The sequence below is a fragment of the Sciurus vulgaris genome (assembly GCF_902686455.1).
Source record: "Sciurus vulgaris genome assembly, chromosome: 3".
In the NCBI taxonomy this organism is placed as follows: Eukaryota; Metazoa; Chordata; class Mammalia; order Rodentia; family Sciuridae; genus Sciurus; species Sciurus vulgaris.
In genome coordinates, this window is record NC_136463.1 from 107,157,052 (window position 1) to 107,171,282 (window position 14,231).

General features: G+C 38.9%; 2 protein-coding genes across 3 annotated transcripts in view; both read right to left on the reverse strand.

The window, feature by feature from the left end:
- CACNB4 (calcium voltage-gated channel auxiliary subunit beta 4) overlaps window positions 1-14,231 on the reverse strand; it is a gene marked incomplete at its 5' end in the record, with an annotated part of 250,496 nt that overhangs the window by 202,795 nt on the left and 33,470 nt on the right. The window lies entirely within an intron of this gene.
- On the reverse strand, window positions 12,512-12,991 carry LOC306655957 (cytochrome c oxidase subunit 6B1-like). Its single transcript, XM_079130724.1, has one exon. The coding sequence runs from the start codon at window positions 12,866-12,868 to the stop codon at window positions 12,632-12,634; it is 237 nt and encodes a 78-aa protein (XP_078986850.1). The 5' UTR covers window positions 12,869-12,991; the 3' UTR covers window positions 12,512-12,631.

Here is a 14,231-nt window from a genome sequence, read left to right on the forward strand (position 1 = left end):
TCTTAATCTTTTGAGGAATCTCCCATACTGCTTTCCAAAGTAGTTGTGTTAATTTATAGCCCCACCAACAATGGATGAGTGGACGTTTTTCCCACATCCTCACCAGCATTTATTATTTGTATTCTTGATGATTGGTGTTCTAACTGGAGTGAAATGGAATCTCAATGCAGTTTTGATTTATATTTCCCTAATTGCCAGGGATGTTGGATATATTTTTGTGTATTTGTTGGCCATTTGTATTTCTTCTTTTGAGAAATGTCTCTAGTTCTTTTTCCCATTTATTGATTGGATTATTTGGTTTTTCTGGTTTTGGGGGTTTATTTGGGGTTTTGTTGTTGTTTATTTGGTTTTGGTGTTAAACTTTTTGAGTTCTTTGTATTTTCTGTATATTAATCTCCTGCTGGAAGGGACCTCACACTCTCAATCATTTCCTTTACTGTGCAGAAACTTTTTTGTGCAGAAGCTTTTTAATTTGAGACCATTCCACTTATTGATTCTTGGTTTTATTTCTTGAGCTTTAGGGGTCTTATTAAGCAAGTGAGCACTTGTACTTGTAGACTTGTGTTGAGTCTACATTTTCTTAAAGCAGTTGCAAAATTTCTGGTCTAATTCCTAAGTATTTGATCTACTTTGTTGATTTTGTGCAAGGTCAGAGATAGGAATCTAGCTTAATTCTTCTACATATGGATATTCAGGTTTCCCAGCACCATTTGTTTAAAAAGACTATTTTTCTCTAACAGAACTTTGTCAAGTATCAAAGGACTGTAACTATTTTTACCATAATTTTTTTTTAAAAAGATAAGGATTAAGAAAGAGGATCTGGAGTGTAACCATATAGATGAACAAATAACCTCTCTCCTCACATGCTGAGAGCAGACTGGGCCTTTCCAGTCCTGTGGTTCAAGAATTAAGATTGATGCCTTATGTATAGTTGTACATTCTGGAGCTCTAAATACAGGGACTTGCAACTAGCAGGAGATCATTAAACATTTGTAGATTCACTGAAGAGGAAGAAACACAGGTAATGAATAGTTGGGAGGATTTTTGGTTTTTGAACAGAACTTCAAATACAGTGGGTAAAAAGTTCTGATAAATGAACTAGAACGATGAGGCAGATTAGAAATCAACAAGTCTTGATCTTTAGAGTGAGAATCGATGAAAGGATGGAAAACTTTTTCCTTAGTAACAACTTCTATTATAATAGAGGAAAAAAGAAATCAAGTCATAAATAAATAAAGTCAGGGGCTGGGGAAGTAGCTCAGTAGTAAAGTGATTGCCTAGCATTCAGGAGACCTGGGGTTCAATCCCCAGTAACACCTAAACAAATAAATAGGATCGACTTGAGTTAACTTCTTAATCGAATGGTGAGAAATGAGTTCTCAGTAAGAAAATGAAAACTGTTTTATCTGGTACCTCAGATTACATAACAGTACATGTTATATCCCACAGAGCATCCATTCAAGGCAGACTAGAATGTTCTGGAACACGGAGAGCCCGTTTTCTCAAACATGAGCAGAGCAGAAACACACCAAGAGCTCCTTTCTGGAGAAAGTGTGTTAGAAAGACAAATGCACTCTGCACTCTGAGCCTCAGCAAGGTAAAAAGAGGTTAAATAATAAAAATGTTAAAGCAATTGCCTTCGGCCTAAAGCAATTTTACAGAACAATAACTAAGATGGTAATCTCTCCATAATTTCTTCCCTGCATCTGTGGCTGGTTTCAACTTGACTGCTGCAAATAGGACAATCTATTTTGCCCTCTTAAAAGTCTCTCACCCTTCGATCTCATGACTTCCTTTCTCAATGAATTCTCCCACACCTGACAGCTGTATCTTCAGCACCACACTCTGGCCACCGGAGGTCTACAGCCAAGACAGTTCTTGCTTCTGTTTAGCATGTCACACTAGGGGAGTGGGTAAGACATACCTGCTGCGTTGCAGACACAGAATAGAGAGAAGTCTGCTTGCTCTTCATCAAACCACCACTTTTTAAAGTTAAATAACTCAGAAGTTCTAAGTTGTCATTTCAGATAGCTTGCCTGAGGATATCTGGGGATATTCCAACAAAACTGTCCCTAGGAAAAAGGGTCTCTGACTGTCCTGGGCTGAGGGTATTGAACTCCCATCTATGACAACAAAAATGTCTCCAAATACTGCTAAAAGTCCGCTGCAGAGCAAAATCACTCCAGCTGAGAATCAATGGGGTAACGTGAGATTGTATCCTGCTGCCCACCACCATGAGAAGTCGTGTGAACACTCTCCCCAGCTCCACACTCGCCACTGCCACAGAGAACCTGTGTTAGGTCCAGGAGGCACCCCAGCAGGCAGCTAAGCAAGACCCCAGTTAGAAAGGGTGAAATCTGTCCAACTGGCCTCCACTGCCATCCCCAAGCTAAAAGGAGAGAATAAGAAACACCTGTATCCCAATGTGAAGGGAGCCAGCAGAGAGACTTTAATGGTTGCACTCCCCCACCACCACCCCCGCCTTCTTCACCCTGGAGATTTCTCCAGGATGTGAACAGCAGGAGCCAGCTCTCTCTACAGAGAAGTGAGCCCCTCACACCCTAACCTGCACCCATGGGATAGAAGCTCCACATTCTAGTCTAGTTTTGCAACCCTCCACTTATAGGACCTCGAGTAAGTCATTTAATATTGCAGAATTTCATTTTGTTTTTAGCCGTAAAAGCCAAAAAGCCAAATCTTAGATCTTCTCTTAAGTTACTTCTAGAATTAAAGTACTCCTATTTTAGGAAGCCAAGTGCTTGAGGATGGTAAAGAAAAGAAGGGAGACGATAAAGGCAGAAGAAGCAGGGAAGAAATGGATGATCTCAGTAACTGCATGGTGTACATAAGGTAGAGCATGAGCTGTTTTCAAGCAAAGTCAGGGATAGCAAGGGGCAGTGAAGTATGTCTGCAACCCAGTGACCTAGGAAGCTGAGGCCGGAGGATTGCAGACTTCAGACCAGTCTCTTAATTATGCAAGTAGGCAAGACCCCCGTCTCAAAATTTTAAAAGGGGGGGGGGGCTAGGAATGTAGTTTAGTAGTAGAGCAACCCTGAATTCCACCAAAAAAAAAAAAAAAAAGTGAGGAATAGAAAACCTGAACAGACCAATAACAAGTAACAAGATTAAACGGTAATAAAAATCCTCTCATTAAAGAAAACCCCAAATATTCACAAGAGGTAAGATACAGAAACAGAGTAGGTACCCATCAGAATAGAAACAGATAAAGAAAATATGGTATATATACCTAATGAAATATTCAGTCATAAAGAAGAATGAAATCTTATATTTACAGGAAAATGGATGGATCTGGAAGACACCATGTTAAGAAAATAAGCCAGACACAGAAAGACAAGAATCAGGTTTTCTCTCATACATGGGAACTAAAAAAATTTTAGAATTTTAAAAAGACAGTCTGAAAGAAGAAGAAAGACTATTAGGGACTGGGAAGATATTCAGAGGTATAGGGGAGCTGGAGGGGAAGGCAGAAGAAGGGTGGATGGACATGATCAGTACATGATATATACTCATTAATTTGGGTATTTCCCAAATTATTGTACAAATTAAATCCCATTAATTTATAAAATTAATATCATTAATAATTATAATTTTAAAGAGAAAAAGCTGAGCATGTTGGCACATGCCTATAATCTCAGCTACTCCAGAGCCTGAGGCAGAAGGATCACAAATTTGAGGTCAGTCTGAGCAACTGAGTGAGACCCTACACCAAAGTAAAATAAAAGGACTGGGATGTAGCCCAGTATCTCAGTGGTAGAGTACTTGCCTAGCACATACTAGGGCTGGGTTTAATCCTTAGTACTGAATTTTAATAATAATAATAACAATAGTAATGAATGGGATAAAAAGGAGGGAAAGAAGACAGGAAGAAAATCTCAAAGTATCTAAAACAGAAATCAAGAAAACAATACAATTTATGATAGCTACCAAAAAAATCAAAGAGGTAAAAGATCTCTACCAATAAAATTATAAAGCACTAATGAAAGAAACTGAAGAGGACATTTAAAAAAAAAAAAATGGAAAGACAGCCTATGTTCATGGATTGGAAGAATCAATATTGTTAAAATGTTCACATTACCCAAAGGACTTACAGATTCAATGTGATCTCTGTCAAAATACTAATGGTATTCTGAACAGAACTAGAAAAAACAATTCTAAAATTTATATGGAAACACAAAAAAATTCAAATAGTCAAAGCCATTTTGAACAAAAAGAACACAGCAGAAGGCATTATGTTACCAGACTTCAAAACATACTACAAACCTGTAGTAATCAAAACAGCAATGGTATTGGTGTTAAAAAACAGACTCACAGACCAATGGAATAGAATAGAGAGCCTAGAAGCAAAGTCACACACCTACAGTCAACTGATTTTTGACAAAGGTGTTAAGACCATGCATTGGGGAGTCTTTTCAATAAATGGTGTTGGGAAAATTGAATATGTATGCGCAGAATTAAGGTAGGCCCTTATCTCTCACCAGTTTAAAAAAAAATCAACTCAACAATTAAAGACTTAAATGTAAGACATGGACATATGAAGAAACTAAAAGAAAACATAGAGGAGGGCTTCAGGATATTGGAATGGGCAAGGATTTCTTTTTGGACAAGACCCCCAAAACACAGGAAATGAAAACAAAAATAGAGAAATAGAATTACATAAAATTAAAAAGCTTCTGCATGGCAAAGGAAACATCATAGTACACAGATAACCTATTGAACAGCAGAAAATATTTGCAATGATTACAGTGGACAAGGAATTAATATTTAGAATATAAGGAACTCCCCAAACTTGATAACAATAAAACAAATAACCTGCTTTAAAATGGGCAACATATCTAAATAGACAATTCTCAAAAAAAGATATAGAAATGACTACCAGGTACATGAAAAAAAATGCTAAAATCACTAATCATAGACAAATGCAAATCAAAACCACAGGAGATTATCTCCTCAACAATAAAAATGGGTTAATATAAAAACGACTAAAGATAACAAAGTTCTGGCAAGAATGTGGCAAAAAAAAAGAGAGCCCTTATACACTATTCATAGGAATGTAAATTATGGAAAATAGTATGGAGGTTCTTTAAAAATTAAAAATAGAACAACCAATGTGATCCAGCAATTCCACTTCTGGGTTTATATCCAGAGGAAATGAATCAGTGTGCCAAAGAGACATCTGCACTCCTGTGTTCACTGCTGCAGTATTGACAACAGCCAAGAAATGGAAACAACCCCCATGTCCATCAACTGATAAATGGATAAAGAAAGTGTGGTACATATCACAATGGAGATCATAAAAAAATAATAAAATCCTGTCATTTGAGACAACCTGGATGGAAATGGATGTCATTACATTACGGGAAAGAAGTCAGGCACAGAAAGACAAGCACCACATAATCTCAGTCATAAATGGAATCTAAAATAGTTAATCTTACAGAAGTTGAGAATAGAATAGTGGTTACTGGAGGCTGGGGACAGTGAGGCAGGGGGAAGGGCAAGGTCAATCAACAGGGACTAAGTTACAGTTAGATAGCAACAAGAGTCCCTGGGATAGCGTTGTATAGTGTGGTGACTATAGGTAACAATTATGTACTGTACATTTCAAAAAACTAGAAGAAAAGATTTTGAATGTTTTCACCACAAAGAATTGATAAGTGTTAGAAGAGATAATAAACATTTAGCCTGACTTAAACATTATGCAAGGTATATATGTATCAAATAGTATATGGTACTTCATTCATATGTATGACTTATGTTTTTCTGTATTAGTTAAAATCTTTTTAAAGCAGAAAAAAAAAACTTGGCATAATCAACTTTAAAAAGAGCAAAAAAAGAAAAATCAAGGAGGCTCAAGGCCCATAGCAATCAAATCCAATCTGGGACATAAGAAAGAATTCATAAAAAGCAGTTTTTTGGATTTTGCAGAACTCCCTACTTTGTTCTCCATCATATTTACATTTTCTTTCCCTCTTATAACCATATTTCTTATCTCTCCTTCTTTCTCACTATTCTTTTCTCACAACCCTTAATTTCCTTTGTTATGACGGTGGCTCTCTGACTTGTTCGCTTGCTCTCTTGCTTTTTCCCTTCTCCCTCCTTCTTTTTCTTATTCTCCCTCTCTGACCTTTTTATTTTTTTATTTTTTTTAGTTGTATACGGACACAATACCTTTGTTTTATTTATTTATTTTTATGTGGTGCTGAGGATTGAACCCAGCGAAGCACACATGCTAGGCAAGCACTCTACCATGAAGCCATAACCCCAGCCCCCTCTCTGACCTTCTTTACCATAAAAAGGAAGTAGGCCAGCAGCCCTGGCCCTAGATTCTACCTCCTCATATTATTCAAATCTATAGAAAGCAAGGCAAGCTGTGCTCTGGAGGATGAAGCTTCCATGTGGGAGAGCAAGGAGCCCAGGCAAAACGCTAAGGTCCTGCTTTAGAACATAAACAGGGAACTATCCTGTTCCATTCAGAGGACTCGAGTTAGGACCTGCTGGCTTGACAAATGACCACCATGAACCTAAGATGAGGAACTCCTTGTGAGCAGAAGACATGTTGACTTGGTTGTGAGGCAACAGTATCTGAAACAACCAGACCTCTGCAGAGAGGTGGGGCACCCAAATGTCTTAATTTGACCTGCAGAAGCCCCCGTGCACCTGCCCATGCCATGTGGATGCATAATACCCAAGATGGCACCACTTCAGGATGCAAGCTGAGTGAAGGCCACAGATTGCTTATGAAATGTGTATTCCAGCTGTGCCAAGAAAATGACTTTCCAAAGGAATGTGCCACGCTGAGCCTGCTGACTAGAGACGAGGAAGGACTGTTTCAGGGCTCTCCCCTGCCCAGATGCTGCCCTCACTTTGCTCTCCATCCATATCCCACACTGGCCAATCAGAAGGCAGCCTGGTAAGGAGGGCTCTTAAGAATGCTGGGCATGGGAGCAAATCACAAACTAGATTTACTCTAAATGAGCCAAATCAGCACAAATGGAACTCGAACAAAACCTCTAATCAGTCACAATCAAATAAAAAGAGCCTCCTGGAGAGTAACAGCCAGATGGGAAGTTAATGTAGTTCAGGCCATTAACATTCCACTAATGCTCACTGCTTTCTTAACAAGCAAATGGGACTAGGTCTGGTAGAGTGAGGAAAGAAAAATGCAGACACATCCACTTTTTCTTAAACACACACACAAACACACACAGAATGACCTACATATAGACAGGTGGCTGCTGAAGACAGTATACCTAATGACGTCATTTTCCTTGACCACCCCCATCCCTGCCAGCAGCCCAGGTTTCCCTTTGACCTTTTACTAACAACTTATTTCTTTTGGGGGAGCAGCTTTATTGAGATACAATTCACATATCATTCAATTTATCCATTCCAAGTGAATAAGTCAATGGTTTTCATATATTTACAAAGTTGTACAACCAATACCACAGTCAGTTTTAGGATATTTTCGTCACTCCAAAAAGAAACCCTTCCTACAGACTAAATGTTTATGCTCCCCATCGAATTCACATGTTGAAATTCTAATTTCCAGTGGGAGCTAATTAGGTCATGATGGCAGAGCCTCCATTACTGCCCTGAAAAGAAAAGATGGGAGAGAGCTTGGTTTCTTTCTCTCTGCAGTCTGTCACGTGGTGATATGAGGATACCACTAGAAGACGGTTGGAGAAAGCAATTGTCTGCAAGCGCAGAAAAGGGCCTTTACCAAGAGCATTTCCATGCTGGTATCCTGATCTCAGACTTTCAGCTTCCAGAATAGTGAGAAATACATTTCTGTTGTTTAAGCTGCCCACCTGTGGTAATTTGTTATAGCAGCCCAAGCACTAAAAATCTTGTTTCCTCTAGAAGTCACTTCCCAATCTCCTCATTCTCCCCATCCTAGGCAATCACTAATATCTCTTTCATAATTGGAAATATGCAATATGTGGTTTTTGTATGTCTGGCTTCTTTCATTTAGCATGTTTTCAAGGTTCATCTACAGCAGAGCATTTAACCACACTTCATTCCTTTTCATTGCCAAATAAATTTCCATTGTTCAGATATGCCACTTGTGATATTATGAGAGAGATATATTTGACCTCTACCCTAGCTCCTGGTACACAGCTCCTAAAAACCACTGGACTCTCCTGAATGATGAGTATCTTCTGTACACTAAGGGGACGAGTGGTGACTAGGGCTCCCTAACACCTTCAGGGTGGGCAATGGTCACCAGAAAGACCAAAGCATGACTGGAGAGTGGGCTGAATGTTGAGTTGGTCACCAATAACTATTGATGTAATCCATCATGCCTGGCTATTAAAGCTTCCATTAAAAACCCAAAAGGTTTGGAGTATCTGGCCTGCTGAACTGCAGAGGCCCTTGGAGGGTAACAACTCAGAGAGCTCCACATCACCACCCCCATTCTGGCTGTTCATCTGTGTCCTTTGTGATATCCCTTATAATTAACCAGCAAATATAAGTATTTATCTGAGTTCTGGAATGCAATCTAACAAATTAATGCAACACAAGGAAGGGGCCATGAAAACCCCCAATTTATAGCCAGTTGGTTAGAAGTATAGATGACAACCTACTGTTTGCAATTGGCATCTACAAGGGTGGGCAATATTGTGGCACCCGACCCTCAACCTGAGAATATGACACTAAATTCAGGTAGACAGTGTCAGAACTGAGTTATATAAGACAGTCAGTTGGGATCCATTGGAGAATTGGTTGGAATGGGGGGCGGGGAGACGAACAATCTGTGTTGAATAACTGTGTGAGAGTAGAAAAGAGAATTTTTTTTTTTTTATTTCAGACCATGTTTTATTTACCCATTCATCAGTTGATGGCCATCTGGATTGTTTCCATTTGTTGTCTGCTATGAATGATACTGCAACAAACATTCTCACACAGGTTTGTGTGTGGACATAAACCTTCATTTCTCTGGCACGTATACCTAGGAGAACTGCTACATAATAAGGTAACACTACACTTACACTTTTGAAAAACAACCAAACTGTTTTCTAAGGTATTTGCACCATTTTACATTCCTAATAACAGTGGGTGAAGATTCCAAATTTCTCCACATTCTTGCCAAAAGTTTTCTTTTTTTTTATTATAACCAGCGTAGAGGTATGAAATGGTATCTAATTGTAGTTTCGATTTGTGCTTTCTGGATGGCTCATGATATTGAACATCTTTTCATGTGATTATTGAACACTGGTATATCTTCTTTGCAGAAATGTCTATTCAGCTCCTCTGGTATTTTTGAAAGGTGCTATCTTATTATTGGGTTGTAAGAATTCTTTAAATACCCTAGATATATAAATTTGCAAATATTTTCACCCACTCTGTGGGTTGTCTTCTCACTTTCTTAATTGTATCTTTTGAAACACAAAATTTTTAATTTTTTTTATACTAAGGACTGAACCAACAACCTTGCACATGCTAAACACACTCTACCACTGAGCTACAGTCCCAGTCCAAGTGTTTAATTTTGATGAAGTTCAAATTATCTAGTTTTCCTTTGGCTACTCGTGCTTTGGATTCACAGATTAAGATCAATGTCCTTTTTAAACAAGCTATTTTCAGCTTGTTTCTCAGTCTCAGGCACCGATTCTTTTTTATTGTAGCAGCAGGGCTTCTCCTTGGCCCGACTCATTCACTTGTGGAGAAACAACAGCCACCCAGCCCACAGGCCACAGGAGCCAAGAATTGGCTTTCACTCCCCGCTGAGTCCTGCTGCTCTGTGATTATTACTGAACGCTCATAAGTCTAGGTAAGGCTTTTAAGCTTCTGGGGGCTTTCAAAATTATTAATTAATCCTTAAAATAGCTTTGAAGGCTAGGAAGGCGGGTGGTTTTCCCCTGGTTCTGAGATAAGAAGACAATTAAGAAGGTACTGCTGAGACAAATAACTTTCTTCAATATAACTCTACCCTCATAAATTCTCTAGCTTAAACTACAAAGGAGGAAGGAGATAGAAGTTTGCCTTGAAAGAGCAGTGAAGGCACACAGCAATGAGGGCCTGCAGAAACTTAGGGTCTTCTCTCATCACACACCCGAGGTAGTGTATAATCACCTTTTAATGTGGTTTCTTCTCACCACCACTTCTTTCAAACATCTGGTTTTATCAATTAGCTCATCAATAATTGCAAGTTCATTCAGAAATTAGGAATTTTCAGAAATTTCATGGTCCCAAGTGCTTCTTCAGTTCATTTACAGCAATTATCTCCTATTTCACATGCTCAAGTTTCATCAAATGTCCCTCTGTTTACCAAAACCATGGACCACTGAAACTCCCTGGAGTGTGCTCTCCACATCAAAGACTCCTGCTCACGTGTGAAGATACAGACATGCCACCTCCCTAGTCAAGTCACCACAGCTTCATAAGGCAATTAAGATTCTACATGTAGGATACCCTTGGCATTTTCTTCATAGTTCTGTCATGATTATAACGCTGTTGGTGACTGAAACCACACTGCCCTTTGTACTCCAGTAACCACTGGCTCACACTGAAATTCCATATCCTGTGGGAAATTCAATAACCACTCAAGATCACTGAGGTTCCTAAAACGTGAGGAGAGAATGGTGTTTCATCCTGTGGACACTATCACCTTTGACTTACTGCCTTCACTGAGGTCTTGTTCTTAGCTCTGAGTCTTATGGCTGTTTCTCACTGCAACAAAGATGCCCCTTCAATCCCTTGTGCTGATTTTCATTGAAAATCATGCTAGACAGCCTCTAAAATATTTCTGGTCTCGGTGCCCTGCCTCCTGATATTTCTGGTTTTGGACAATCCCCTTCCCATGAGTAACATTTCCAACCAACAGAATACAACAACATGCCGGGACATCACTTTCTTGATCAGATTACAAACTATTGCTACTTTTGTTCTGCCAGCAGACTCCATCTCCCTCCATAACAAGATACTAATGACCCACAGAGCAAGGTACCAACAGTGTTCTCCAGTCAGCAGCCAGCAAGGAACTGAAACCCTCAGTGTAGCAGACCTGAAGGGAGTTCATCCTGCCACCATCCATGTACGTGATTCCCCTCACAAGTCTTCAGATGTCACTCCAGCCCTGGGTGGTATCTTGACTGTAGCCCTGTGACTGCAGGTGATGCAGAGGACCCAGTCAGCCATGCTCAGATTCTCGCAATGATCAATGTATGCTGTTTATGCAATAACAGATAACTAACACAAAAACCTAACCAATAAACAACCCCATGCATTCAGGATTTCAGTGTATACAAAAGACATGCTGCAGGGAGACAGAAAGGCTTTAAAATCACATAAATGCTAACAACAGTAAACTGAATACCGGACATTTAGTTGGTGAGAACCCATTAGCCAATAGACTATGTTAGTCTCTCTCTCTCCCCTCTTCCATGAGTCTTCTATTTATATCTTCTGTACATAAAAATATCTCATGCACACTGTACTTTCGCAGACATTGTGAGTTGGTCTGACCCTTGGAAGTTCCAATGAGGTACACTGACAGAGACCATTCTTCTCCCTAATCTCTGCCTAAAGTGGACAGTAGAGAGGGGGTGCTTTTATTTTTTCCAAGGAAGAGTATAATATAATTCGACTTACCATCATGTTTTATAATTATTTGTTTACACATCTGTCTCTTCTATTAAGACTATTTGTCAGGAAAAACTACTGCATTTCATTCATCTTTAGAGCCTTCATGCATAGTAAAAAGTTAAACAGTATTCAATAAGTGTTTGCCGAATGTTTATTCCTTAACTACCATTACACTAAAAACTTACATCTAAAATTAATTATTAATACAGTATTAATTCACAGGAGAACAACTGTGCTGGGCTACAAGGAAAACTATATTACTAATGAGGTCCTCAGGTATTTCAAATAACTATAACTACTTTGAATAGGTTCAAGAAAAACTATTGCTCTGATAAGTCCAATGCTTTCGCATGCTGTGAGGCTCAAAATGTATTAATTAGACATGTTTAAAAAGCATATGATCCACATTACTAAATATTCTACAATTCCTAGCAGGGAGTAAAGGGATGATATGTGTTAGATTCTCATATTAGACTACAATGGCCCAGGCATTCCAATTCTAGAAATTTATCATAAGAAAATAAAACATCAGTGTCATTTTTTGCAAGTGACAAATTATTGGAAAACCAACTATCCAGCAACAGGGGTAAGTAGTAAATCATGGTATATCCACACATTGGATTAATAATGATGAATCAGATCTTATTAACTTGGAAAGATGTACATAATATAGTCATATGAAAAGAACAAGCAATAAAATGATATGTAAATTTTTATAAAAATGCATTTGTGCACAAGAACAGAAAAATATGGAGACACACACCAAAATGTTAACAGATAGTCATTACTAGAGGATCATAGAGGATCTGTATACTTTTCTATATTTCTCAGATGTTTTGCAATGAATATTTCTTTCCTTTTCTTTTCTTTTTTTTTAGATTTTTCCAGTGAATTTTTATTAGTTAAGTCATGATTCAGTCCAGGGTAGGAACTACCAAGGACCCAGGTCCCCCTTTATCACTGGGAGAAGGACAGAAGACAGGAGAGGCAGGGTGGAACCAGTTCAGATCTTCCCAGGAAATGTGCCTTATGCCCAGCAGTCATCCCAAGTCAAGACCCAGAATATGGGGCAGAGGGACTTGTACACACACGGGTACCACTCACACACAGAGACATCAGCCTCTTTCACGGTCATTGCCTTCTGGCAGTGGTGGAAGTCCAGGTAGTTCTGCCAGCAGTTCCTGGTCTGGTTCTGGTTGGGGAAGCGGCTGTCAAAAGGGGCAGTCTTATAGTTCTTGATTTTGGTCTTGATGTCTTCTGCCATGATGCTGACTCCTAAAGACACCCCTGCAGCAGCTCACAACTCAATGTGACCCTTAGCAAAGATGCCAGGGTGAGACAGGAAGTGGAATTAAGACCCACTGGAAGCTGGGTGAAACAAAGAATCAATATTTCTTTTTAATAGAAAATATTTAAGTGATTTCAAAATAGAGCAAAGAGTTAATTAGTATTATCCTAATTTAGCAAACAAGGATTACCAATGGATATTTACTTAAGTAATATTCCAGAATGTGAAAACAACTCATATAATCTCTCACATTTTATTTTTAAAAACAATTTTAGGTAAGTGGTCTTGGTTGAGCTTCTTAAATTTTGTCAAGTAGAAAGAGTTTATTAAGCATATTTTATAAATATCAAAGGACTTGCTCAAATCACATTCCAAGTAACAACAACAACAACAAAAAGCCAGATCTAGAGGTTATGGTTTCTGAACTCCAAAGCAAGGAAGAGAAATGTTATGAATGACTCCAGATGCAATTGGTTATGTCCAAAGACAACATGAAGAATGACCATAAAAATCATGATTTTGAACAACACTTTATGAATTTTCTGATACCCTGAGTAATTCTTAGCAAATACTTAGGATTACTAGATAAATTCATTTTCCATCTACATTATTTGGAAAAATTTCTCCAACTTTTCAGTTAACTATTCTTTCCATCGGTCCAACAAATAAGTACAAGTGAATAATATATGGAACTCCTAATGCATCACAACAGATAGAAAAAACTAGGCAGAGAGTTTAAGGAGCACAGTATTGAGGTGGCCAAGATGCTGTGAACATCCCACCGGCCAGAGATTTAGTAACACTGTTGAGTTGAGATCACATTAGCAACATTTCACTAGTCCTGTTAAGCCATTTTATTATTTTATTTTTGATCATCTCTTCCTGAACTGTGTCAATTGTATATGGGGAGTTTGCTTTAATCCATCACAATAAAGAAATACCCAGAAAAACAGCACTCTGACAGACATGTGCATTCCCAAAGTCAAGGTGGGACACACAGATGGGCATGGAGTCAGGACCCCTTGTGGCTAAACCAAACTGGAAGTGAGGTAGCATCAACCATCTCCTCATCTCTCACGAAAGAAGAAGACTCTTCAAGGAGCGCTGAACTTGGAGCTGCTCTTCCCACCGCTGCAGTAGAGCTGCTCTTCACCTCACCCATCACAGCCAGACAGAGGCTGAGCCTTTGCCAAGGACAGACTGTAGGCATTTGGCTGAGGACACGGGGGAGGAGAGGGAACTTCCTTAAAGTCTAGCTTTGCACAGACCCGTGTAATGACACATTAGAAAGGAAACCAAGCAGAAGACAAGGCATGAGGTGTGAGTTATGAGCAAATTT